Here is a 25,129-nt window from a genome sequence, read left to right on the forward strand (position 1 = left end):
CCTTCAATTAGTACTTCAATTGATAAAACACACACACACATACACATACAGAGGACAGTTTATTGTACTAGAATCCCGCATTTTCTAGTTATATCTATAAATTGTTGAATAATGCTTCGTGCCAACCAAATAAAATGACTTGTATATCTTTATGCTAGTCCAAATAGTTACATTAATAAAGTGAAGAATCACATTTGGGAATTGAGAAGAGGTAAAAGTAATCTAAAGATAATTTTATCAGACATTTGGTCCTCTTACTTTAGAAAGAGTTCAAGTAAAATATCAATTAACAAATAATAATAATAATTTTCATAAATAAGGAGTCATTTACTATTTCAGATATGAACAATGGTTCGATTACTTTGACTAGTCCAACCATGGACTAGAGGAGTAGGCCCGACATAATGATCAGGCGACGGACCAATCTTCGTCTCTCATATTGTTTGGAACAGATTGAGTTTGGTTGAATATAAATTAATTATATGATAAGTACAATATATTTATGGTGTAATTAATATGAATTTATAGATAGTGAGCAAGTGTATCACGCTTCCTCATTGATAAATTTGATTCGGCCAAACTTACTTTAAGTAGGAGTTTTCTCATTTTTGACATGATAAATATACTTGGGCATTTATGACATTTTAACATTTATTGGTCCAGTCAAGTAAATAAAATATTGTATAAACTTATCATAATTTGTTCCTTATGTTATCATTTATTAATAATCAACACCGTAATCCCTTCACGATTAACGAGGCCTTACTTAATGGACTTTGGTGAGCCCATGTGATTGGTACCTTTCTGCAGACTGCTCTTCTGGGCACCCAATTATAACTCAAACACAAGTCCTGAGGCCTAATTAAAAAGCCCGTAAGAAATTTCCTAATTGGGCCTATTTAAGAGCCCATCAAATGTGTGATTTCCCTCCAATCACATCGGACACTTTCCAATTTCCCCGAGTCAACTCGCCTTGCAAGCGCTGCGACGGTGCAATAGTTCCCAAACTAAACCCTAATTCCGCTTAACCATATTTGTGTCTCACCAAATTTTGACGCTCCCTCAACGGTACGTTTTCTTCCCCTGTTACGAACCCTGGGCCGGAATTTGGCTGTTTGCAGTCGCTCTGTGCCGTTGAGTTTTTGGTTAGAAAGTTGAGAGAATTCAGTGCTCATTTGAAATTCAAGTTTGGGGTGTAATTTCCCTCATTGTGCCGGGGTTTGAGTTCTTCGTAGTGAAAATGGGGTTTGCTAGTGTTTTTGAATGGAAAGATAGAGATTCTGAAGTAGGAATGTGAATCTTAAGTGTACGTGACGCTGAATTCTGGTTTTGTCAGTTGAAGGCAAGTCTCAAATGATTAGAATCGATTATAAGAAAAGAAAACTTTTGTAGATGAAGAGAGTGCACGTGTGTTTTGTTGATGAGCGGAAAACCTTCTTGATATTTTGAAGTTTTATAATGCATGTGGTTGCTTCTTGAGAAATGTATAATGAGGCTTCATTGTGGGGATAAAGTCCAAGATATTTGAACGAGATTGAAGTTTCAGGAACAATGGGGGAAACTGGGGATACCCCTATATTGGATAATCCAGGTTCCAGAAGGTTATTGAGAAGGAAGAGGGGCTCAAAAAATTATGATGAGAATTTGATGGATGAGTTGATAGAGAAGCATTTGGGTGGTTCTTTGAAGAAGAAAAATAGGACACAGGAAGATTTAGAGAAGGAAACTGAGACCGAAGCCATGATAGCATTGTCTTTGGGATTTCCAATTGACGAGTTACTTGATGAAGAAATAAGAGCTGGGGTTGTGAGTGAATTGGGTGGGAAAGAGCAGAATGATTACATAGTTGTAAGGAACCACATACTTGCAAAGTGGAGGGACAATGTGCACTCATGGCTTTCCAAAGCACAGATTAAGGAAACCGTAAGTAATGACTACGCGCGCTTGATGAATGCAGCTTATGACTTCCTTCTAATAAATGGTTATATAAATTTTGGGGTTTCGGCATCATTTGAGTCTCAAATTTTTGAGGAAACTACGGAGGCTTCTGTGATAATTGTTGGAGCAGGACTTGCAGGGTTGGCAGCAGCAAGGCAGCTCAGATCCTTTGGTTTCAAAGTGCTCGTCCTCGAAGGTAGGAGCCGACCTGGGGGAAGAGTTTACACTCAAAAGATGGGTCAAGAGGGTAACTATGCTGCTGTTGACCTTGGTGGCAGTGTAATAACTGGTATTCATGCCAACCCTCTTGGAGTTCTAGCCAGACAACTTTCGATTCCTCTTCACAAGGTCAGAGATAAGTGCCCTCTATACAAACCGGATGGAACACCCGTTGATGAAAAAATTGATTCGGAGGTCGAACTCATCTTTAATAAGCTGCTTGACAAAGTTACCCAACTTAGACAAATAATGGGTGGATATGCGGCTAATATTTCTCTAGGTTCAGTTCTAGACACACTTAGACAATTATATGCTGTTGCTAGAAGCAATGAGGAAAGACAACTACTTGATTGGCATTTTGCTAACCTGGAATTTTCCAATGCTGGAAGTCTTTCAAACCTTTCTGCTGCTTATTGGGACCAAGATGATCCTTATGAAATGGGAGGCGACCACTGTTTTCTTGCAGGTGGAAACTGGAGATTAATCAGAGCTTTATGTAAAGGAGTTCCGATCTTATATGGTAAGACCGTTGAGACCATTAGGTATGGCAATGAAGGTGTTGAGGTCATTGCAGGGAATCAAGTGTTTCAAGCAGATATGGTCCTTTGCACTGTCCCCCTTGGAGTCCTGAAAAAAGGAAAAATCAGATTTGAACCTGGTTTACCTGAAAAGAAGCTAGCAGCAATAGAAAGACTCGGGTTTGGGTTGCTTAATAAGGTGGCCATGGTTTTCGCCCATAATTTCTGGGGGGAGGACTTGGATACATTTGGCTCACTGAGAGAATCCAGCCACCATCGGGGAGAATTCTTTTTGTTTTACAGCTACCATACTGTTTCTGGTGCTCCGGTTCTTGTTGCGCTGGTAGCCGGAGAAGCAGCACAACTTTTTGAAAACACAGACCCAGCTTCTTCTGTTCATCACGTTTTGAGAATCCTCAGAGGTACATTATTTAATGCTGGTGCTTTTATGCCATTTCATTAGTCTATTGATATTAATGCATTTGTGGTTTTATTTTCTTTCCTGTTCTTTCTGTAAAACTTTGATTTATGTTTTTTGTTTCTCTGTTGAGCTTTCTTGGGTGTTATTCCATTTTTACAGGCATATACGCTCCCAAGGGAATTCATGTACCTAATCCTTTACAATCAATATGTACTAGATGGGGAACTGATCCTCTTTCTTATGGTTCATATTCGCACATCAGAGTCCAGTCTTCTGGAAACGACTATGATATCCTTGCAGAACCTGTAGGTGGCCGTTTGTTTTTCGGTGGCGAGGCCACAACTAGGCAGTACCCTGCCACCATGCATGGTGCTTATCTAAGTGGCCTTAGAGAAGCTTCTCGAATCCTCCAAGCCACAAGGGCTAGGCAAAATAATCCTAGGAAGTCCATGCAGAAGAATCTGGGACAGAACATTGATATTTTGTTAGACCTCTTCAAGAGACCTGATCTAGCATTTGAAGAATTTTGCTTTGTGTTTGATCTTTCCTCTGGAGACCCTAAATCTTTGGGATTAATGCAAGTGACTCTTGGCACATGCTGCAATGGATATATCAGTGACGACTGTAATGGGAAGGAGATTTGCAGTCAGCAGTTGTTAAATCAACCGGTGCAGCTATATACAGTAATATCTCGTGAACAGGCACAAGACTTGCAGCAGGCTACTGAAGGACATTCAAATAAGTTATCTTTTCTGTGCCAAAAGCACGGCCTGAAGTTGATGGGGGCCAATGCTATCGGACTCTTAGGTAGCACATTGATTTCTAATATTGCTAGTTCAAGGAGAAGTAGGAGTAGGTCTCGCATACTTGCTGGATAACGAGATGCACCAATATTCTGCCGAGATTCTTGGAGGAGATTTCTTTGTCAATTATTGCATAAGCACATAATGATGGCCAGAAAATTGGCATGCTGTGATTCTCTGTTGGACTCTTGCATAGATGGCAATGGAAGTTAATCTCGGAATGAAAGTTGTTGTTTTGTAACTTGCCCAGATGGTCGTGTTGATTAATAGGTTACTATATCTGGTAAATGATATGTTTGATTAGGTTTCTCTAAAGAATACGAGCTCTCTGCAATGCTGAAACTATTTCTCGAAGCTGTAGACTCTCTCCTCCATCTCTGCCCCTTTCTTTGTCCAAGATTCTTTGGTCATCACCTTATAGAGCAGGACAGCAGGACGAAGAGAATCTGAGCTTCCCGCGGCAACTGAATATGGCCCTCTGCTTACAGATTTTGATTGTTTTGAAATATCCATTGCACATTGATCCCCTGTACACTAGAAAGTAGAAACCCTACTATACACATGTATCTGTTCTTTTCTTCTTGTGCTTTATTAAGTACTAGTATAGTACTACAGAGTTGCTGCATGCTTATAATTCCTTCTCGGTCCATTTCAAGTAACTTTCGAATTAGGTTAAAAATTCTTAGTTAGGTATATAACTAGAGGTAATTAATTGTTTTCTGATTCAAAATTGCCGGATGTGTGATCGTGCTGAAGAAAATGACACAGGATGTCAATAATATGAATTAGACCCACATTCCTGAACCTTGGTCAAATATATTTAGGTAATGACTTCATCGTCCGATAATCTTCATTCAAGCAGCGGTAGCCAGAATATAACACTTCATCGCAGTATGTTGGTTGGGTTATGTAACCAAATTGAACAATGCCCCGTTGAGTTTTGATGAAGAAACATTTGAAGTTCCCTAGTGAAGTAGTTACAACAGGAATAACATTTTGTGGTGATTAGGTTTCCTTAGAGTAGCCGCAATGGGTTCATCTTGACTTCATTTTTTATTGATTACAAAAAACTAAAAATAAAACTCATAGTTATCATTATAACTAAATGTTGGGCCAAAATTGACAACAGTGTGGACATGAAGTGAAAAAGAAAGTATTTTTAATACAGACATCATCATCCCACAAGGGCCCAATACTCTAACCCAAATTGTAATGGGCTTTGAATTGCATTAACACTAAGAACTGGGAGAAGTGTCTTTCCTCTGAAAGCTTGATTCAGAAAATGTTTCTGTACTTATCCTCCACCACATCCGTTTATCCTCCGCGCACTTTCACCTTACCCTGCGCAGCCACCGCTTATACCGGAGCCAAAATTTCTGCCCGCCGGAAGTCTCGGGTTTCAGCTGTCTCTCTCCATTGCGAGGAACAAACGTTTGTTCCTGAGGTACAACGTGGACACCGGCTTAGTGCTCCTTATCAAAAAATCGACTGACGAGTAATTTTTTCTTTTTCTCTTTTCGTGAATTGATTGGAAATTTGTGTAGGTTGAGAAAGCAGTGGACTCGTTGTACCCGGAGTTCCGAGCAGTGGATAATTTGGTGGCGCGCAACTCGGCGCGCGTGCTTAAAGCTTTTCAGAATGGTCGTGTTGGATCTCATGTAGGCGTTGCGTTTCGCAGAATTTCCGCTTCCTTTACTTATTTGGTCTACGTTTCATTACCATTATTTCTGCAAATTGTGTTGGTTTCGATACGTAAATTTTGACTATGCTGATTGTGGCGAGACATTAATGAAGAGGATGGTTTGGTTTCAGAATTTTGAAATTTTTTGCATGCTTTCTTGCTGGAATGAAGTTAATTGTTGACTAATTTAGTATATATACTCAATGGTGTGCACCAGACATTTATTTCAACCTTTATTTACCATTAGAATATGAAGTGGTGATGTTGATGATTGAAAGGCCTCTAACTCATATTACCATCATTCATATAATGCAAACCCACCTAAAGCAGTGTTGGGTAACATGTTAATAATTTTGTATTTTGTTGAATGATTTGTAGAATCTATGAGATTGTCTAACCATAATATTCTTAAAGATCAATGAAAAGCCTGGATCACCTAGCGACTTGCATGATTATCAGAAAATATAAACAATCATGTTTAACCATAATATTCTTAAAGATCAACGAAATGCCTGATCACCTAGTGACTTACACGAGTATAAGAAAACATAAACAATTGTGTCATGCAGATATATTTTCACTCTTACATTACTTTGCCGGTCAAGTACATTTGTTTAGCTTAATCCTAGAAGCTTTTATGAGTACCATGCAATTTATGTATGGCATCAGCACTTTGGTGGCAGCACAGGCTATGGTCATGAAGAAGCCGGTGGGCGTGAGGCGCTTGATCAAGCCTTTGCAGAAATTTTTGGTGCTGAATCTGCAATTGTTAGAGCACAGGTTTGCCATTTCCCGTCGATGTTTCTTTGTTTGATAGGGGTGATAATACTTTCTTACTTACTCTTGTTCACTGCCAGTTTTTCTCAGGTACTCATGCAATCACCTGTGCATTGTTTGCTTTTCTAAGGCCAGGAGATGAGGTAAGTTTCATTTCCTTCTTGCTGTTCGAGTTCCTAAGTATTTATATTTTGTTTGTGCAATTTGCGTGCTTCAGCTGTATCTATAACATGCTTAGACTGATCATTGGCCAGCTTCTGGCAGTTGCTGGAGCTCCTTATGATACACTGGAGGAGGTGATTGGAATAAGAGACTCTGACAATATAGGTTCTTTGAAAGATTTTGGAATAGATTACAGAGAAGTGCCAGTATGTTGCTGCTGATACCTTTTCAGTTATATGTTGAGATTTCTGTTTCTCTCACAAGTGTTAATTTTCTGGCTCTTATTGATTGTGTTTCAGCTTTCTGAGGATGGTGGACTGGACTGGGGTGCCCTAAGGGTTGCTTTGAGACCTCAGACAAAATGTGCACTCATTCAGAGGTCATGTGGTTATTCATGGAGACGCAGCTTGAGTGTAGATGAAATAGGAAGGGCAATAAAGATAATCAAGGTAACTTTGGAAAACCAGTTCTGTTATATGATCTGATCAGTATTGGATTCAGTAAACTTCTGTTAACTAAGATGGGATAAGGGATAACCTGGTTTCCTAGGGGTTGGAAGAGCTTATCAAACTTTTCTTGGCATCAACTTATTCTTTTGGTTGATTTTTCTCTCCATTCACGAAAGGATAAATGTTCCTAGTCATCTTACCTTGCAGCTAGTGATGAGAAAAGCTTATCAAACTTTATTTGAGCATCAAATATCAAACTTTATTTGAGCATCAAATATCAAACTTTATTTTAGCATCAAATTTCACATACTCTCTCTCTCTCTCTCTCTTTGGATATTTCTTTCTGTTTTTGTATGAAGTGGTCAATTGTCCTAGTCATCTTACCATTAGTGTGCAATTACAGTTGCAGAATCCAAATTGTTTGATCATGGTGGATAACTGCTATGGTGAATTTACGGAGATCATGGAACCTTCGATGGTGGTATGTAGCATTGGCTTTTGGTGATTTCTGCTTCATAATAGTGCTTTGAGTGTCAAAGTTTAGCACAATATACTGTTGGTGGCTGGCAGGGTGCAGATTTAATTGCTGGAAGTTTTATAAAAAATCCTGGTGGAACAATTGCGCCATGTGGTGGGTATGTTGCTGGAAGAAAAAAATGGGTAGCAGCAGCAGCTGCTCGTCTCTCCGCACCAGGTCTAGGAGTTGACTGTGGTTCAACTCCAGGAGATATTATGAGAATATTTTTTCAAGGTCTGTTTCTTGCTCCACAAATGGTTGGCGAAGCAATAAAGGTAAGTAATCCTAATTCTATTTTCATCATATTCTTCTTTTCATTTTGTTGTTATCTCTACCCTGTCAATGACATTTTAATCAATTACCAGGGAAGCCTTCTGATTGCTGAAGTCATGGCAGGTCGAGGATACAAGGTTCAACCAGGTCGCCGGGTTCCTCGCCATGATGTAGTTCAGGTTTGTTTAGTATATTTACATCTAAAATGTAATTAATTACATAACACTAATTGGTTACTTCATTGCAGTTCAAATTGACCTTTTACGCTGATTTGATACTGCTTTCTTCTGCCTTCAGGCAGTACAGCTTGGAAGCCGCGAGCGCCTGCTTGCCTTCTGTGAGGCCGTGCAGAGAAGTTCTCCTGTTAGTTCTTTTACAAAGCCCATAGCAGGTGCTACTCCTGGCTATGCGTCTGAGGTATCTTTACACGCATTTCAATACAACTGCTGCACTGCAACAGACCGTGGAACTATAATTGTCATAGTTGTTTGCGCTGAGTATTCTTTGTTCACTTGCAATAATTTACTAATCAACAAATTCATTTGATGAAAGAAAAATTTCTAATCATTTAAATATAATGTGATTTATATATGCCTTTTCATGTGAAGTTACATATGAAGCTTCTGAGACAATCTGATTCAAATAAAAATCACTCGTGGAATAGGTGATATTTGCTGATGGAACTTTTATTGATGGAAGTACAAGTGAACTTTCATGTGATGGACCACTGAGGGAGCCGTTTGCTGTTTATTGTCAGGTGTGTACTACCATTTTCTCCTGCTGTTCTTATAATCTTTGCTTCTACAACAAGGCTAAGTGGAGGCCTGTTGGTGAATCATTATTAAACTTTGAAGTTCTATTCACCAATACAGTTTGTCATGTTGGTTGTTGTGTTCATTTATTCATGAATTTTGAACAGGGTGGCAGCCATTGGACTCAATGGGGACTAGTTCTTGGGGAGGTTCTAAAATTTTTATAGACACAGCACATATGGGTTCTCACAATGGTGCATTCATCTCTGAAAGTTTCTCCTTTGGGTGATTGCAAGGTGGCTTCAATATGGCTTAGATTCTGCATATCATATGCCTTACTGCAAATGACCTCCAGTGAGATTTCAGTCACATGCTGAAATGCTTTAAAGCTTGAATATGTGAATTTCACCTTCAACACATGATAAGATAATTGACTGTAGCTGTACTTCAGAACATTTAAGTTCATTGATTAATATACTTACCTATCTCAATTCGGTCATTGACTATGAAAAAGTTTTTTTAATTGTATCTATGAAGTTGAGACTCATTATACACGAGCTATTTGTAAAATATTCGTAAGAGAGCAACTACCACTTGGTGGGATTTTTTCATTCTTTTACTCTCCGCTTTGATTACCATCCAACCATGTCTAGACTAATCTATGCCTTTTTGCACAGACAGCTAGAAATGTGATAAAGAAATCGACAACTTCTAAATGTTAATTTTGATGGTGCAGTGACCAGCTATGAATTGCATGCTCCCAAGGTTTGTGGGAATTGTCCCAGGATACGAATGACTTATGAGGTCCAAGAACTAGTCAAGATCAGATATTATGATGTATCAATCTAGTTCTCAAATTTGTACTCGTTATCCTCATGGAGTCATGGGAATCAAAGTTCTGCTGTGAAATATAGTGAACTGAGAATTTGTCGCAAGAGAAGAGCACTGAAGAAAAACATGGTTCGAACTGTTAAACTTTTAGAATTTTAATTTTTTACTCTGTACAGTGTACACGTAGTAGCACAAACAAAGACTGTCACTTTAATTTCCTTTTGTGTTTCATTTCTTGAAATAACTAATCTGTACTTGATGTCACGGATGCAATCAGATATATATGAGGCTTGTATGGGTCAGTTGATTCATATTTGATTGGTGGTACCCATGCTCCATGCACCCTCACGTGCCCTCTTTGTGGGCCAAACGTTAACGAATTACTTCATGAAGTAGTAGTACTCGACCCATCACATATTTCTGTCAATGTTCAACTTTTCTAAAACTAAAATCTCCTTTTCTAGGTAGACTTTAATTGCCAGAAGTGATGGGCCATCTGGTATGTCATTATTTTATCCTCTACAATTTTTAAAAGGTTATATTACAAATTGGTTTTCCTAATCTTGATCATAATTCTAAAAAATATTTTATTATTTAAAAAGTATAAATACTTTTTTGAAATTTACGGTCATCTGACAAACATTTCTATAATTGATTGTCATGAGGTGTATTTATTAGATAATTGTTAATTTTAAAAAGATTAATTAATTATTTTAAAAAATAAATAATTTTTAAAAAATAGCGATTTATTTATAATTGTTGCAGGGCTACTTGTAAATTACTGTTTTCAAAATCTTCAAATTTTCTATCGAGATCCGAGACAAGTAGCAATCACGTGCTGATCCGTAAACAGAATTCAATGGTAAGACTTTTTTCAATCCAATAAACCTCACGTTCCCCAATCTCTGGGTAAACTGCATATTTATTTACTATATTTTTAATTTTTCTTTTTCGCTGAATTGTTATTGTTCTTGCCCTTAACATAACAATCAAACCAACCCCATCAACGACTCCAATCGACATATATATATGTATATATATATTCTGCTTTTACAGCCTACGAATTGTCAACGCATCCCACCGTATTTATTGCCATTTTCAAATAAACATGTGAATTTCGATGTATATATATATATGTATATATTCAAGTCTTGAAGTCAAGGCTCAATCATCTCTGGGTTCATTCGTCAAGCAAACAGCAGTGGGCTGTTCTTGTTCTTGATTTCTTCACATCTCCCGTCAACCTTTACTCTCCACAACTCCGTAAGTGTTCCCTTTTCCTTGTTGCTTTTGTGGTATATCTCTCTCAGTGTCTTCGTTTGCTGTGGGAATGTGTTGTGGACTGGGAGTGCGCGTTGTATCTGAGCTTTAAAGACAAGATTATGGTAGTTGAGTGGGGTTTTTTCAACTTGTTGAGACGCTGAAGATTTTGAGTTCTTAGCTGTGGAAAGCATTCGGTTATTCCATGTTTCTTTTGTATGTGTTGAATGAATGCAATAAACTTTTGTGTTTTTCATCTTTTATTTAGTTGTCATGCTTTTCGCGGGATGGACCCTACTTTAAACATTAGGTCTGATGGTATCCAGAGATCCTTAGAAAAAAATATTTTAATAATGTAAAAAAAAATTACGAAAGTAGGGTTATTTGAAAAGTGAGATAGAATTAGAGAAAAAGGTATTTACAATAATCACATTGTATGACTTTAGTTAAAGTAGATACCAAGCATTTTTTTCAAAAATAATTATTTTTTGAATGTACTTTTTCCCAAAAATATTTTAATTTAATAATAAATTTTAATATTTTTATTAGTACTGTGTACAAAAACTTAACAAAAGTAATATTGCATGTCCTTTGATATTGGTACAAAAATTGAAAATAATTATATTGTGTAACTTTATTCGAAGTAACTAAATCAACTAATTTTTATAAAAATAATAAATATGTGCGTATGTCAAAATAATTAAAATCATGATATATAATAATTACTTTTTAAAAAAATTATTTAGTATCGGTACTTCAATATGATTATTATCAATTTTTTTGTACATGACATTAATAAAGACACAATATTATTTTTGTTAATTTTTTGTACATGATATTAAAAAGAGACAATAGTTTTTTTTTGGTCGATATTAGTCACGCAATATTGTCAATTAATCATATTGTACAAAAATTAGTCACGCAATATTTTTTTGATAAAATTACATTCTAATAATAAATATTTTTTTGAAAAATTTGCTTGGTTAAAATCATGTAATATGATTGTTGTCAATTTTTTATACACAATATTAATAAAGACACAATATTATTTTTGTCAATATTAATAAAAAAATATTAAATTTAATTTTTTACTAAAAATAAATTTTATTAATAACTCGAGTAACTTTTTTCACATAAAAATAATGAGAGGACTATTAAGAGTAGTAAAATTATTGCTATCAATTTTTGGGTTTCCAACCGAATAAAAGAGCTTTTAAACATTCACAAATAAACCCGCTGAACGAAAACTTTTTGCCGATGAAGAATCACATTTTTCAGATGAAAATTTTCTGAAGATGAACGAAAATTTGTTGTAGCTGAATCACAAACGATGGGATATTAATACATAGAAAACCATGCATGCAACTAGCACACATGCCTCAAGTCAGGAGCTGAAATTGAGATGTCTTGATTTCAGCGGTCAAAGCTACTTTTTTCCCCCAATGTTGTCAGAACCGGGGTTATACTGATGGTCCAAGGGAAGATTGGGATAGGTAGTATGGGTTGCTCCTAGTCATTAGTATTGATTGCTGCTGCTACTTACTGAAATTCTTGATATAAATGTTAACTAAGCAGTGATTTTGTAGGGGCAGCATTGGTTGAGAGCAAATCCTAAATTTGGAAAATGGCCCAAGTTGGACATGTTTCTGCTGTCAGCCTGAGCAGACCAAATAACATAGCCAATATTTGGAGTTCACGATCTGCCAAGACAAGTGGCTGCACCTCTAGGAGGTCCAGCAGCAGCACTGTTGCTCGAATGTATGGCTTGTCGTTTGCTGGTGGTGATGCTATGGGCCTTCAATTAAGGATTCCTCCTGTACATGCTTTTACATCAAGATCTAACAGGGATCCGCTCCCTTTGAAAGTATGCTCTCAAAATGTTGTTCAAATGGTTGGGATTATATGTCATGAATAAAGGACAGCCTTGATGCTATGTTTGTTGAGTAGGTTGTTTGCATTGACTTCCCGAGACCAGAACTTGAGAATACAATCAACTATTTGGAAGCTGCTTTTTTATCTTCATCTTTTCGTACTTCTCCCCGTCCAAACAAGCCATTGCAAGTGGTTATTGTTGGTGCAGGTGAGATGAGCATTTTCTAGTTTTCAGTTATTTATTCTTGTTTTTGTATCAGCTGATTGTATTTCTTGTGTTTTCACAAATTTCCCTATGCTATTATTGAATTACTTTGGTTTATGCTTTACTTAATTTGATTTTTTTCTCATTCCTTTAGGAAGAAATATTATACTTGTAGTTTATTTCTGGTTCTTGCCTTTCCTTGATAAGCAATTGGATTTGATTTCTGTTCCCATGTCGCTGTACCAAATATTATCCAACAACAAGAATGCAAAAATAAGGACCCTGTTTCCCCATGCTCTTAGTTCATGGTTCTTGTTGAATTCACATCCTTTGATCAGTCCCTTATTTTAGTGCAAGAAAACCAAACAGTTGAGTAAGAATAGCAACCTCAAGACAGTGCTTCCTGTTAATGTTTTCCCTAGAATAGTGTAGCCTCTTCCCGAGCAATGAATTTATTATTTATCTTGCTACATCTGATGTAGCTTCACTTATGTCACAATGTGCCACTTCTGGTTAATATTGAAAATGACTAGAAGTCTCACATGATTTTTTGTTACAGAGTATTATCTGATAGATCTCTTCCTTTTTCTTTTCTTCCCCAAACTGCTGAGCTGTTCAATACTTGTAGGTTTGGCTGGTTTGTCTACAGCAAAATATTTGGCAGATGCAGGCCATAAACCAATACTGTTGGAAGCAAGGGATGTCCTGGGTGGAAAGGTTAGTAATATGCTCCAGCCTCCAGAATTTCACTCTCTCACAAACTTTTCTGTTCTTCAAACATATCTTCTTTTATGGACATCTGTCTGGTCCAGGTGGCTGCATGGAAAGATGATGAAGGAGACTGGTATGAGACTGGCCTACATATATTCTGTAAGTTTGATTTCCCTAATTTGACTTCCAAAATTTCATTAAACTTTTTAATGCAACGAAGCTTAATTTACTGAATCGCCTTATTTCCATTGCAGCATATCTTGTTAGATTTCTTATTTTCACTTATGCACTTCTGGAAACTGTGCTGACAAGATTTATAGTAATACAAATCTTCATTGTGTATTTACCTAACTTTTCTTACTTGCTATTGTTTAAGGACCCTTTCAATAGCTTCCTACATCTATAGATGACATTCCTATGCGCCAAATGACTTTCTATTTATTTGTGATTTGCTTTAGTTGGGGCTTACCCAAATATTCAGAACCTGTTTGGAGAGCTAGGCATTAATGACAGGTTGCAATGGAAGGAGCATTCTATGATATTTGCAATGCCAAACAAGCCAGGAGAGTTCAGCCGGTTTGATTTTCCCGAAGTCTTACCATCGCCAATAAACGGTGAGCCTGTCTTTGCAAAAGCTAAGGATGCATTACATAAGGACCTACCATACCACAATGAAGATTCGTATTATTATAAATCTTGTCAGCACATTACATAAGGACGTACCATACACCACTTTAACCGCACAAAAAAAAAAGAATGTTAGATAATAAAGCCTCATATTTTTATTACATTCTGGTTGTCTGTGTGGAGGTCATTTCTCGATGCATAATTGCTACCCTCTTCAGCAGCTTATCCTGCAAAATTTTGTCTAGTTAAGTCTTTCCAAGCAGTCAGTGATATATATGCCCAAATATCAGACTCAAATCAACATCTCCTGACTTCTGTCGTGGGTACTTATATACTATCTTATATATTACATTTGTTTGAAGTAGATGACTTTCTGGTGATGATCTTGTGAACACAGATCCAAATAATGTGATAGTTCTTCGCATCATGAATTCATAAATTGAGTTATTGCATTATTTGTTTCTCATTACCCTTAGGTCTAGTGGGAATGGCATTTTTTTGGGAATTTAAATCCCAGGTAGCATATATTTTCGTTTGGTTAGATAGTTTAAAAAAACAGGAAATGGAAACAAAATCCCCACAAATTATGAATATGCATAGAAAATCTAAGAATCTAAAACCTATCTTTTGTTTTCCACTCCCTTGGGATATACCAATAAAACTATTTTTGGACATTATTAAACTTATCTATATATATATTTTCCATTCCTTTGTCATATGTAACACACCAAACATTTTTTAAGGAATTTGATTGATTTCTCTATTAAATACCTTGTTGTATCCAAATATCTGCAATGGAATAAGATTTCCAGCAATCAAATTCCCTGCATTTTTATTTCGTGTATAATATTCCATTCCCGACAAAAAAACAGGGGCTTAGTGTGCAAACAGATTGAAAGTTCTTGTTGAGTGAAGAAATTTATCATATTACAGTGAACTTTGGACTTTGCTGGGATCCATTGTATTCCCTTTCCTGATTCTGTATCTTTGCCCATTCACGAGGAAGATCTTCACTCACTTTGCTATTAAAGTGTGCGTACCAATATGCATAGGAGGAATAATATACTTATTTAAGTTTACAAAAAGTCATTTTTTAAAGGTTCTTTTACGTGAAAGTTATTTTTGAGACAATTTTGTCTTCTGTGCTTAAGATAAACTGCATGAGCACCTGAAAAATCATGAGTTCCTTGAATGTGGGATAGTATGTGGTCATAGTATTAATTACGAATTGTCAATTTTCCAGTTCCCGTCCTTCACTTAAAATGCTATTGGCAGGATTATGGGCCATCCTGAAGAACAATGAAATGCTTACTTGGCCAGAGAAAATCAAGTTTGCCATTGGGCTCTTGCCAGCCATAATTGGCGGTCAGTCTTATGTCGAGGCTCAAGATGGAATAACAGTTGAAGACTGGATGAGAAAGCAGGTATGCTTGGTTTCTTATACTGGTAACTTATTGTGCTGTACAATGAAGTGAACAACTTTTCCATTTTGACGATGCTTGCTTATTTTGAGAAACATAAATATCATTTCAATTATTTTTCTCTGCACTAATTCATTTGCCATCATTTCTTGATCCCCATGGTATAGTTAATAATTCATAAATCCTGATCATTTCAGGGCATACCAGATAGGGTTACTGATGAAGTGTTCATTGCCATGTCAAAGGCACTGAACTTCATAAACCCTGATGAGCTCTCAATGCAATGTGTTTTGATTGCTTTGAACCGATTTCTGCAGGTCTCTCTCTCTCTCTCTCTCTCTCTCTCTCTCTCTCTCTCTCCTCTCTCTCTGTGGTGTGTGTGTGTGTGTGTGTCTATCTCTATCTCTATTTCCCTGTTTCACTCGATCTCCAAGTGCAAATTAATGCACTACAGACAACAAAATATGATTAGTATAGCATGAAGCTGTTGCTTTGCACTATGAAAGTTCACAATAGGAATTCACAGAGTAAGAATTAAGGTTCCTTGATCACTTCAACTTAAGACTATAGGTTAGCAACAGCTACAAAGAGGCCATGTAAAGTTCTCATGGAATGTGAGTATAGTTCGCATTTAGTTTTTATTTGGCACAACCATTGTTCACTTTGTTTAATATCATACTCGTTTTGTCTAAATGACCACTAATCATACAAGACTTGCATGAATGAATATACTCTTGGAACTCGTTTTTTATCCATAATAAAGAAATCATCTGGTTGGTCTTTACTTTCATGATTTAGTAAGTTTATGTGGCATTCATTTGAATTAGACCAAAAGACACAGACTCCAATCTGTTTGATAAAACAACAGGAGAAGCATGGATCAAAGATGGCTTTTTTGGATGGTAATCCGCCAGAAAGACTATGCATGCCAATTGTTGATCATATACAGTCTCGTGGTGGCCAAGTCCGACTTAACTCACGAATACAAAAGATTGAGCTAGATAAAGATGGAAGTGTCAAAAGCTTCATACTAAATAATGGAAATGTGATTGAAGGAGATGCATATGTATTTGCAACTCCAGGTAGAGCCTTCGTTCTCCTAGCCCATCATATATATATACCCCTGTTATTTAGCTTGAGTCTGTATAAGATTCTGATTAACCATTATCCTGGTTAGTCGATGTCCTGAAGCTTCTTCTACCGGAGGACTGGAGGGAGATTGAATATTTCAAGAAATTGGAGAAATTAGTCGGAGTTCCAGTTATAAATGTTCACATATGGTTAGTCTTGCAATTTTAATACAGAACTTACTTCATAGGCAGTTTGCACTACATTACTTGTAGAGTGATAGTATTAACTAATGCCATGGTAACTGCATCAACAGGTGATGTTATCCTTTAGGAAAAAGATAAAGCATCTTTAATTCTATGAACACTGGATCTGATTTTGTCGCATGTATATAAACTGAGATGACATGTAAGTGTGGTAATGTCAGGTTTGACAGAAAACTGAAGAACACATATGATCATCTACTTTTCAGCAGGTATGATCATTCACTTTATATGTTACTTATATTATTTTATGAACTTCTTTCAGCTAAAATACATGTAATTATCAGATTAGCAACTCTACATAATACAACAATTATAAAATTGTATCAATATTCAATAACATCACAGTTACTAACTTATTATATCTACCGTGTTGGGTTTTCTTTGTAAGATCCCACTGAGCTACTTGTTCATGCCTTTTCTTTTTTTGTATGCAGAAGTCCACTTCTCAGTGTATATGCTGACATGTCAGTGACTTGTAAGGTAATACCTAAACCTGCATCTTCGTCGTTTTGTTAGAAGAAGGTTCCTTAAGAGCACCAAAATCCATAAAGTAATTAGAATTATCTTTTTTTGGCTTTTATCTCACCCAAGTCAGGGAGATAGAAAATTTCTCCTTTTTGTTTCTCGAGGATTTACAATATATTACATTGTCTTGTTTCAAGGTTGTAAGCCACTCTGCTATTGCTCGAGCTTTGAGGACAGTTATTTCTAACATAATAAGGTGTCTGTTACTGTTTGAGAAACCCGGGAGCAATTTGGATATAAGATTGGGACTAAACATGATTGATATGAACTGTTAGGCATTTTTTCTAACAGCTCAGTTTGGCACACTAGTTTGCGTAGTTTGTTATGCAGTTCTTGAGGAATTTGTTTTTCAAATTATCTTGCTTTGTTTCATTTGTGCTTATGTCCCTTCTGCTTATCAAGGCATCAATGCTTTTGTCAGGAATACTATAACCCTAACCAATCCATGTTGGAGTTGGTTTTTGCACCGGCAGAAGAATGGATCTCACGCAGTAATGAAGAAATCATTGATGCCACAATGAAGGAACTCGCAAAACTATTTCCTGATGAAATTTCTGCTGATCAGAGCAAAGCAAAAATATTGAAGTACCATGTAGTTAAAACTCCACGGTAAATGAATAATGCTAATAGCTATTACTTGCCACAGGCTATTGATGTTAAATTGCAGAAGCTTGTGATGAAAAATCCAACACTATGATGATATTGCATTTTTTCCCCTTTTTTCTTTTCCTGTCAGTTTAACCCGACTCAAGTTCTATTTTGCAGATCTGTATATAAAACTACACCTGGCTCTGAGCCTTGTCGTCCATTACAAAAGTCTCCAGTAGAAGGATTCTACTTAGCTGGTGATTATACAAAGCAAAAATACTTGGCCTCGATGGAAGGTGCCACCCTATCAGGAAAGCTTTGTGCTCAGGCAATTGTAAAGGTGAGCCTTACCGACTATTTTATGATGTCTTGGACATAAAACAAAGCATGGTACATTTAATTTCTAATGTTTCATCATTGATGTCCCTACTCATCTCCTTTATGGTTGGTCTATTCATAACTATTATTCTACATCTGAGCCCAACATACATCCTTCTTTTATGATTTTTATGTAAACATGTGCAAAAATAAGCTGTGTATTAGAAGTGTTTGTGTTGTAAAGGAGCTTTGAACCTTATGTGGTACTAGCTACATTACAGCATCAAAGGTGATTGAGTATTGTTCTTATGATGAAAGGGTTATGTGTGGCTGAATGCACTATTGATTTCTTCAGGATTATGAATTGCTGGCTGCCAAAGGACAGAGGAAGAAGGTTCCTCAAACCACCTTTGCCTAATGCATTTGGACTTTTCAAGTGCTATATTTGCAGCGCACGATCGATTCATGGAAGACAAAAGATAAGGATGAAGCTTATGTACATGTTAGACTCAACGAAATAGAAACATAAGAAAATTGGCTCAACATTTTTTTGGTGGTGTGGAAACATTAGATCGTCGTACTTGGATGTTCCAAATTGTAAGATGCTGAACTCAAATCTTTTCTTTCTTGAATTGGAAATAACAGTTGTTACAATTGCCTAATTGGTGATTTGAAGTTAAATGATAACAGTAAGTATTCATTGTAATTCTTCATTCAGTATGCCTTCCCACAAGATGCGAATTATTGAAATGTGAGTGAGGCAGTTTGAATCACCAGAGATGGCAAAAGATTTTCGAAAATTTATGAGATTTCTATTCCAAATCCTATTGCACCTACTATTCTATTTGACATACACAAATGGAGGCCTGTCAGTGAATCATAAAACTCTAAAGTTCTATTCACCAATACAGTTTGTCATGTTGGTTGTTGTGTTCATTTATTCATGAATTTTGAACAGGGTGGCAGCCATTGGACTCAATGGGGACTAGTTCTTGGGGAGGTTCTAAAATTTTTATAGACACAGCACATATGGGTTCTCACAATGGTGCATTCATCTCTGAAAGTTTCTCCTTTGGGTGATTGCAAGGTGGCTTCAATATGGCTTAGATTCTGCATATCATATGCCTTACTGCAAATGACCTCCAGTGAGATTTCAGTCACATGCTGAAATGCTTTAAAGCTTGAATATGTGAATTTCACCTTCAACACATGATAAGATAATTGACTGTAGCTGTACTTCAGAACATTTAAGTTCATTGATTAATATACTTACCTATCTCAATTCGGTCATTGACTATGAAAAAGTTTTTTTAATTGTATCTATGAAGTTGAGACTCATTATACACGAGCTATTTGTAAAATATTCGTAAGAGAGCAACTACCACTTGGTGGGATTTTTTCATTCTTTTACTCTCCGCTTTGATTACCATCCAACCATGTCTAGACTAATCTATGCCTTTTTGCACAGACAGCTAGAAATGTGATAAAGAAATCGACAACTTCTAAATGTTAATTTTGATGGTGCAGTGACCAGCTATGAATTGCATGCTCCCAAGGTTTGTGGGAATTGTCCCAGGATACGAATGACTTATGAGGTCCAAGAACTAGTCAAGATCAGATATTATGATGTATCATCCTTGAACCGACTCACTTAAGGCTTGGACCAGGATCAGACTAGACCTGGATCAAGCTCAAATGTGTCTATCTCTTTTTTTTTTTTTTATGAAATAGAAATTTTCTTTTGAATAATTACTTAAATAATAGTATTATGCAATAAAATAAATAATAAATTAAATTACAAAAAAATCCTAACTAGAAAAAATAATATTTAAAATTATATAATGAATTTAGATGATAACAAATTCAAAAAATATTTATAATAAACTTTGAAAAAATAAACAAAAAGTATTAATGAATTAAAGTACTAAGAATTTAGAAATTAATCAATAATGACAATAATTTTTCAAGTTTCAAAAGTATAAAAAAAACTACTAGATTAGTTAGTGTAGAAGAATAAAATGAAAATTATATACAATGTATTGTTATTATTTAAAAAAAATGGCCCAACAGGCCTAGCTCAAGACTAGGTAGTTCTGGACCACTATGTTTAGATGGCTCTAGGTTTCAATGCTTAGAACCAACCTAATACCAATCAAATCTATACTAACTCAACTTATTTTTTTAGTGACTCAATCCGATCGTAAACAAAACAACTCAATTCATCTTGATTTGTGCTTGATGGAATATATATATATATATATATATATGAGGCTTTTATGGGAGATTTATACATATTTGATTGGTGGTACCCATGCTCCATGCACCGTCACGTGCCCTCCTTGTGGGCCAAACATTATGAATCAATTCATGATGATTCATCCATGTATTTTCTTTACAAAACATTTCATATATATCAACGTGATATAAATTTTAAACTTTTGCACCTTCATGAAAGGTATGCGGAGTTAATTATTTTTTTATGGTAAAAAAAATAAATTATATAAGTATAATTTAAATAAAATGTATAATAAATTTATAACGAGTAGCGGATAGAATTTAAATTCTTTATAAGTTAATAATTAAATTTTACTTGTAACAGTTGCGGTGCGCTACAAATTGCAGTTTTACCTGTTGTGCTCATATTGCATAATTCACGATATAAAAATGCAAATACAGCACTGCCCCAACTGTAGTTTCTAGTCGTTTCTGTATCCTCTAATTTTGAAAGATATAGTAACGATACCAAATTTTCTGATGAATCTGGGCACATCATTAATGAGTCGTGGATTCAATCCACGACATAGGTTTTTTTTAAAAAAAAAAAAATATTGTAGTGGATTATATCCGCATCTCGTTATAGTTTTATTATATAATTTATTTTTTTTATAATATAAAAATAATTAACCCAAGGTAAGCGAATCATGCATGTCTTTCCTTTTTATTTTCATTTTTGGGGGAAAAAAAAAGTCATGAAGATGTAAAATAGTGGAACAATCACATATTTGAGTGTAGGTTCAAAATTTTTAAAATTAAAATCTGTTTTTCTAAGTACAGATATGTCCTCTATATTTAAAAACTTCAGATTTGATCTGTCTTTTTCTAAAATTTCACGCCATTGATCCTTCCTCCATAATTCCTATATTTTCCTTAAAAAAAAAAAAAAAAAGTCTATTGAGATCCGAGGCATGTACCAATCACGTGCTGCCGCGTAAAGCAAAATTCAATGGTAATACTTTCTCAGTCCAATAAGCTCACGTTCCCAAATCCAGGGTAAACTGCATATTTTAGTTTTTTTCTTTATTGTATTTTTAATTTTTCTTTTTCGCTGAATTGTTCTTCTTCTTGTTCTTGCCCTTCACCTAACAATCAAACCAACCCATCAACCACTCCAATCCAGATATATATATAGATATACTACTTTTACAGCCTGCGAATTATCAACCCATCCCTGGATTTATTGTCATTTTCAAACAAACATGTGAATTTCGATGTTTATATAGACATATATATATATTCAACTATTGAAGTCAAGGCTCAATCATCTCTCGGTTCATTCGTCAAGTAAAAACCACTACACTTTTCTTGTTCTTGATTTCTTCACATCTCGCATCAACCTTTACTCTCCGCAACTCCGTAAGTGTTCCCTTTTCCTTCTTGCTTTTGTGGTGTATCTCTGTCTTCGTTTGCTGTACCGATGCTTATGTTGAACTGTTAAGCGGAAAGAAAAAGAATCAGTGTGTCTGGGAATGTGTTGTCGGCTGTTAGTGGTTTTAGCGAGTGCGTGTTCTATCTGAGCTTTAAAGATAAGATTTTGGTACTTGAGTGGATTTGAGTGGGCTTTTTCAAATTCTTTTTTATGACGTTTGTAGTGTTCAGACGCTGAAGATTTTGGGTTCTTAGCTGTGGTTGTCTGGATGAGCATAAAGCATCGTTATTCCATGTTTCTTTCATTTTCTGTGTTGTCTTTAGAGCCCGCTTTATGATTAAACGATGGTGCTTGATGGTGGAGCCCAGATTTGAACTATGTTTATCTTCTCTTTTGATGGGGGGGATGAAAAGTTGTTAATTTTGATGAAGAAGGAAGCTATGATAGTTATTATTGTGAGGGAACTACAGAAATAAGAATTCAGTGTGAGAGGATATACTTGCGGGAACCAAATAATCATGAAAATTGCGTTTTGAGTCTCAAATAGCCAAAACATATGGAGCTTACTACAATAAATTCACAAAGTACAATTATTAAAGAAAATAATTGGAAGCAAATGTTAGATGATTGACTTCATGATTGCAATTGAGGTCAGGCATATGCTTGCAGCTCTTAATAGTTATCTCTGTGTTGTCTAGCCAGATATACTTCCATTATGGATCGCGGGCAATTAACTCTGATCGGATCAACTGTATGTGTCATGCTATCTCTGCACTTCTCCATACAGTTAGTATCCCAACATTTCATGTCCTGGAAGAAGCCCAAGGAACAAAAGGCAATAATTATTATTGTCCTCATGGCTCCCTTGTATGCTATCGACTCCTATGTTGGTTTGCTAGACATACGAGGGAGTGAGACATTTTTCACTTTCTTGGACTCTATAAAAGAATGTTACGAGGCTTTGGTGAGTTTTTCTACAATTGAGATATCATTTGTTGTCTTTGGAACTTAAGACCATTTATGTAATTAATTTGTCATTTAATGGTAGGTGATGGCAAAGTTTCTGGCTTTGATGTATACATACTTGAACATATCCATCAGCAAAAATATAGTTCCTGATGAAATCAAAGGAAGAGAAATCCATCACTCATTTCCAATGACTCTTTTCCAGGTACGTGTCTTCATCTTTTAACTTTTGTATTTATTGCTTATTTACCCCTAGCCATTAACAATGAGAAACTTTGCTGTATCTGGAAGATCTTATAATACGTGGATACAAGTAATGCTCCATTTGTCCCTGACTTCCCTCTCCAGAAAACATTGAATTGTTAATGTAGTGAAATAGAAATTTACTGTCATAACTATTGCAACAAACTGTAGGAATGTTAACACTATATCCAATCAAGGTTGCTTTGTAGGTAATAGGTTGTCGGATATATTAAAACTAGCTTTAGATTGCTGATCGTCCAAGCTGTGTTGTTCTTTATGATCTTTTGAAATGGCACTACCCTACAGAACTTATATTGCACACATATAGAATTGTTTCTGTGTTTTTCCTTAAACCTCATGATTGATAATAATGTTTTTAAATGTTTGTCTATGTTAAATGCAGCCCCACACTGTCCGTTTGGATCACAATAATTTAAAGCTTCTCAAGTACTGGACATGGCAATTTGTTGTGATTCGCCCTGTTTGCTCCGTCTTGATGATAGCATTTCAACTTCTTGATATTTATCCCAGCTGGCTTAGCTGGACATTCACCATCATCTTGAATGTTTCAGTTTCACTGGCATTGTATTCTCTTGTGGTCTTCTACCATGTTTTTGCAAAGGAGCTAGCACCACACAAACCTCTGGCCAAGTTTTTGTGCGTCAAAGGGATTGTCTTCTTCTGTTTCTGGCAGGTATATTTTCATATCTCTTCACTCAATGACCAATTTGATAACGAGCAGATGCTTTTCTGTATATGATCAACATTGCGGTAGTATCCTGATATATATGGTACCTTTCAATTACATAAATTATATTATGTCTTAATTTAAAGGATCTAAGAACTATATATATTTTGCCATAATATAACTGCTCTGGAATCAGTTCTTTGTTCTTTCCTCACTTATCTGACAATGTTTAATGCATATCATACTTTTACCGGATGCTAAGTTTCTCTTCAGCTATAAATGGAAATTACCTTATTGAAACTAAATTACCCCTCCCAGGATTAAAGTGTTAAACTTAGTTACAATCTTCCACATTCAATGAATCAAGAACTGGAAAGAGTTTGATGATATTATTGGTGAACATGGGCAGCACAGTTTTCTGCCAATCTTTGGCAGATTATGTAACGGTTAGCCAATGCTTATTCTTCATCCTTCTCCAGGGAATTCTGCTTGATATTCTTGTAGCGTTGGGGATAATTAAATCGAACCATTTCTGGCTGGATGTCGAGCATCTTCAGGAAGCTCTGCAGAATGTCTTAGTGATAGTGGAGATGGTTTTCTTCTCTTTGCTCATGCAATATGCATATTCGGCTGAGCCTTACCGCACTGGATCTGTTGCAGAAAAGAGTGACAAGAAGAATGAGTGATTGAAGGAACTGAGGTCCTGGTGTATACTACTGCCAGTACATGTGGCAGCTTCATGGTGTATAACCATCGGTAATGCTATGCATTTCATCTTTTGTTGTATTAATAATAATACCACGGATCTTTTTGGCTTGGATGTACTCGGAGTTAGTAGATTGCTGATCATATTACAAGAACTCTATTTTACAAAAATCACTGTAGCTCTTCCAGTGGTAATAAAGGATATTTAGTTAGCAAACAGATGGGGTTTGTCCAAAACTAGACAGAAGTTCTGAAACTCAATCCTTTCATTTGGGATTTTGTTTGGAAGTTATATATGTGTTGGATCCACCAAAAAATAAGGCTCTTTCCGGTGAGAAAACCATCAGCACTGTGAAAGCTAAACAGTTTGCAGATTCTGAAACTTGCAAAGACCCGCGCAAGCGAATTCCGTGAGTTACTTGCCCAGCTTTAGATCATGGCAGCAGCAGCATGTCATAGGCGGCACAGCTGCTTGCAGAGGTACAAGTGCATGACGAGTATCTATCGTTATTAACTGGTTCAGAAACACTAAGCAAAGCTTTAATAACACAAAATCTGCAATTGTTAACTTGTTCAGAAGCACCACCCCAAGTTATTTTCTAATCCAATATAATTATGGAACAAGAACCATTAATGCAGTGATGGTGAACAGACTTTAGTTCGTTTGGACAACCAATAT

General features: G+C 36.0%; 4 protein-coding genes across 11 annotated transcripts; all 4 read left to right on the forward strand.

Annotated features, from left to right (window-relative positions):
• The first annotated feature begins 944 nt into the window (after positions 1 to 944).
• LDL2 (LSD1-like2) lies at positions 945 to 4,533 on the forward strand. Its single transcript, XM_011096947.3, has 2 exons — positions 945 to 3,097; positions 3,256 to 4,533. The coding sequence occupies exons 1-2, from the start codon at positions 1,552 to 1,554 to the stop codon at positions 3,972 to 3,974; spliced, it is 2,265 nt and encodes a 754-aa protein (XP_011095249.1). The 5' UTR covers positions 945 to 1,551; the 3' UTR covers positions 3,975 to 4,533.
• Positions 4,534 to 5,155: 622 nt separating this feature from the next.
• Positions 5,156 to 9,121, forward strand: LOC105174759 (uncharacterized). 2 transcript variants are annotated; one of them, XR_016063406.1, is made up of 12 exons: positions 5,156 to 5,343; positions 5,444 to 5,557; positions 6,250 to 6,360; positions 6,438 to 6,500; positions 6,612 to 6,725; positions 6,819 to 6,968; positions 7,372 to 7,449; positions 7,539 to 7,760; positions 7,851 to 7,937; positions 8,056 to 8,149; positions 8,423 to 8,515; positions 8,678 to 9,121. XR_016063406.1 is itself a non-coding variant. In XM_088876776.1 (12 exons), exons 1-12 carry the CDS (start codon positions 5,182 to 5,184, stop codon positions 8,735 to 8,737), a joined length of 1,374 nt encoding a protein of 457 aa, XP_088732902.1. In that variant the 5' UTR covers positions 5,156 to 5,181; the 3' UTR covers positions 8,738 to 9,121. The 2 variants fall into 2 exon arrangements, 1 of the variants encoding a protein (XP_088732902.1); XM_088876776.1 differs by having other exon boundaries at positions 8,056 to 8,175.
• A 1,076-nt stretch (positions 9,122 to 10,197) lies between these two features.
• Positions 10,198 to 19,864, forward strand: LOC105174760 (15-cis-phytoene desaturase, chloroplastic/chromoplastic). 6 transcript variants are annotated; one of them, XR_016063071.1, is made up of 17 exons: positions 10,198 to 10,604; positions 12,019 to 12,094; positions 12,188 to 12,465; positions 12,549 to 12,681; positions 13,307 to 13,395; positions 13,491 to 13,548; positions 13,848 to 14,003; positions 15,292 to 15,440; positions 15,635 to 15,754; positions 16,306 to 16,519; positions 16,615 to 16,717; positions 16,933 to 16,980; positions 17,206 to 17,251; positions 17,718 to 17,905; positions 18,062 to 18,224; positions 18,558 to 18,799; positions 19,161 to 19,604. XR_016063071.1 is itself a non-coding variant. In XM_011096948.3 (15 exons), exons 2-15 carry the CDS (start codon positions 12,226 to 12,228, stop codon positions 18,618 to 18,620), a joined length of 1,770 nt encoding a protein of 589 aa, XP_011095250.1. In that variant the 5' UTR covers positions 10,199 to 10,604; positions 12,188 to 12,225; the 3' UTR covers positions 18,621 to 18,883. The 6 variants fall into 6 exon arrangements, 1 of the variants encoding a protein (XP_011095250.1); XR_016063073.1 differs by lacking the exon at positions 12,019 to 12,094 and adding an exon at positions 19,730 to 19,864 and having other exon boundaries at positions 10,199 to 10,604; positions 19,161 to 19,347; XR_016063074.1 differs by lacking the exon at positions 12,019 to 12,094 and adding an exon at positions 19,730 to 19,864 and having other exon boundaries at positions 10,199 to 10,604; positions 19,161 to 19,289.
• A 1,639-nt stretch (positions 19,865 to 21,503) lies between these two features.
• LOC105174761 (uncharacterized) lies at positions 21,504 to 24,669 on the forward strand. 2 transcript variants are annotated; one of them, XM_011096949.3, is made up of 5 exons: positions 21,504 to 21,835; positions 22,547 to 22,812; positions 22,897 to 23,019; positions 23,461 to 23,751; positions 24,225 to 24,669. In XM_011096949.3, the coding sequence occupies exons 2-5, from the start codon at positions 22,564 to 22,566 to the stop codon at positions 24,429 to 24,431; spliced, it is 870 nt and encodes a 289-aa protein (XP_011095251.1). In that variant the 5' UTR covers positions 21,504 to 21,835; positions 22,547 to 22,563; the 3' UTR covers positions 24,432 to 24,669. The 2 variants fall into 2 exon arrangements, with proteins under 2 accessions (XP_011095251.1, XP_020554016.1); XM_020698357.2 differs by having other exon boundaries at positions 21,506 to 21,835; positions 22,551 to 22,812.
• Positions 24,670 to 25,129: the final 460 nt, after the last annotated feature.

This window comes from Sesamum indicum, linkage group LG12 (assembly GCF_026168435.1).
Source record: "Sesamum indicum cultivar Baizhima isolate 11 linkage group LG12, ASM2616843v1, whole genome shotgun sequence".
NCBI lineage: Eukaryota > Viridiplantae > Streptophyta > Magnoliopsida > Lamiales > Pedaliaceae > Sesamum > Sesamum indicum.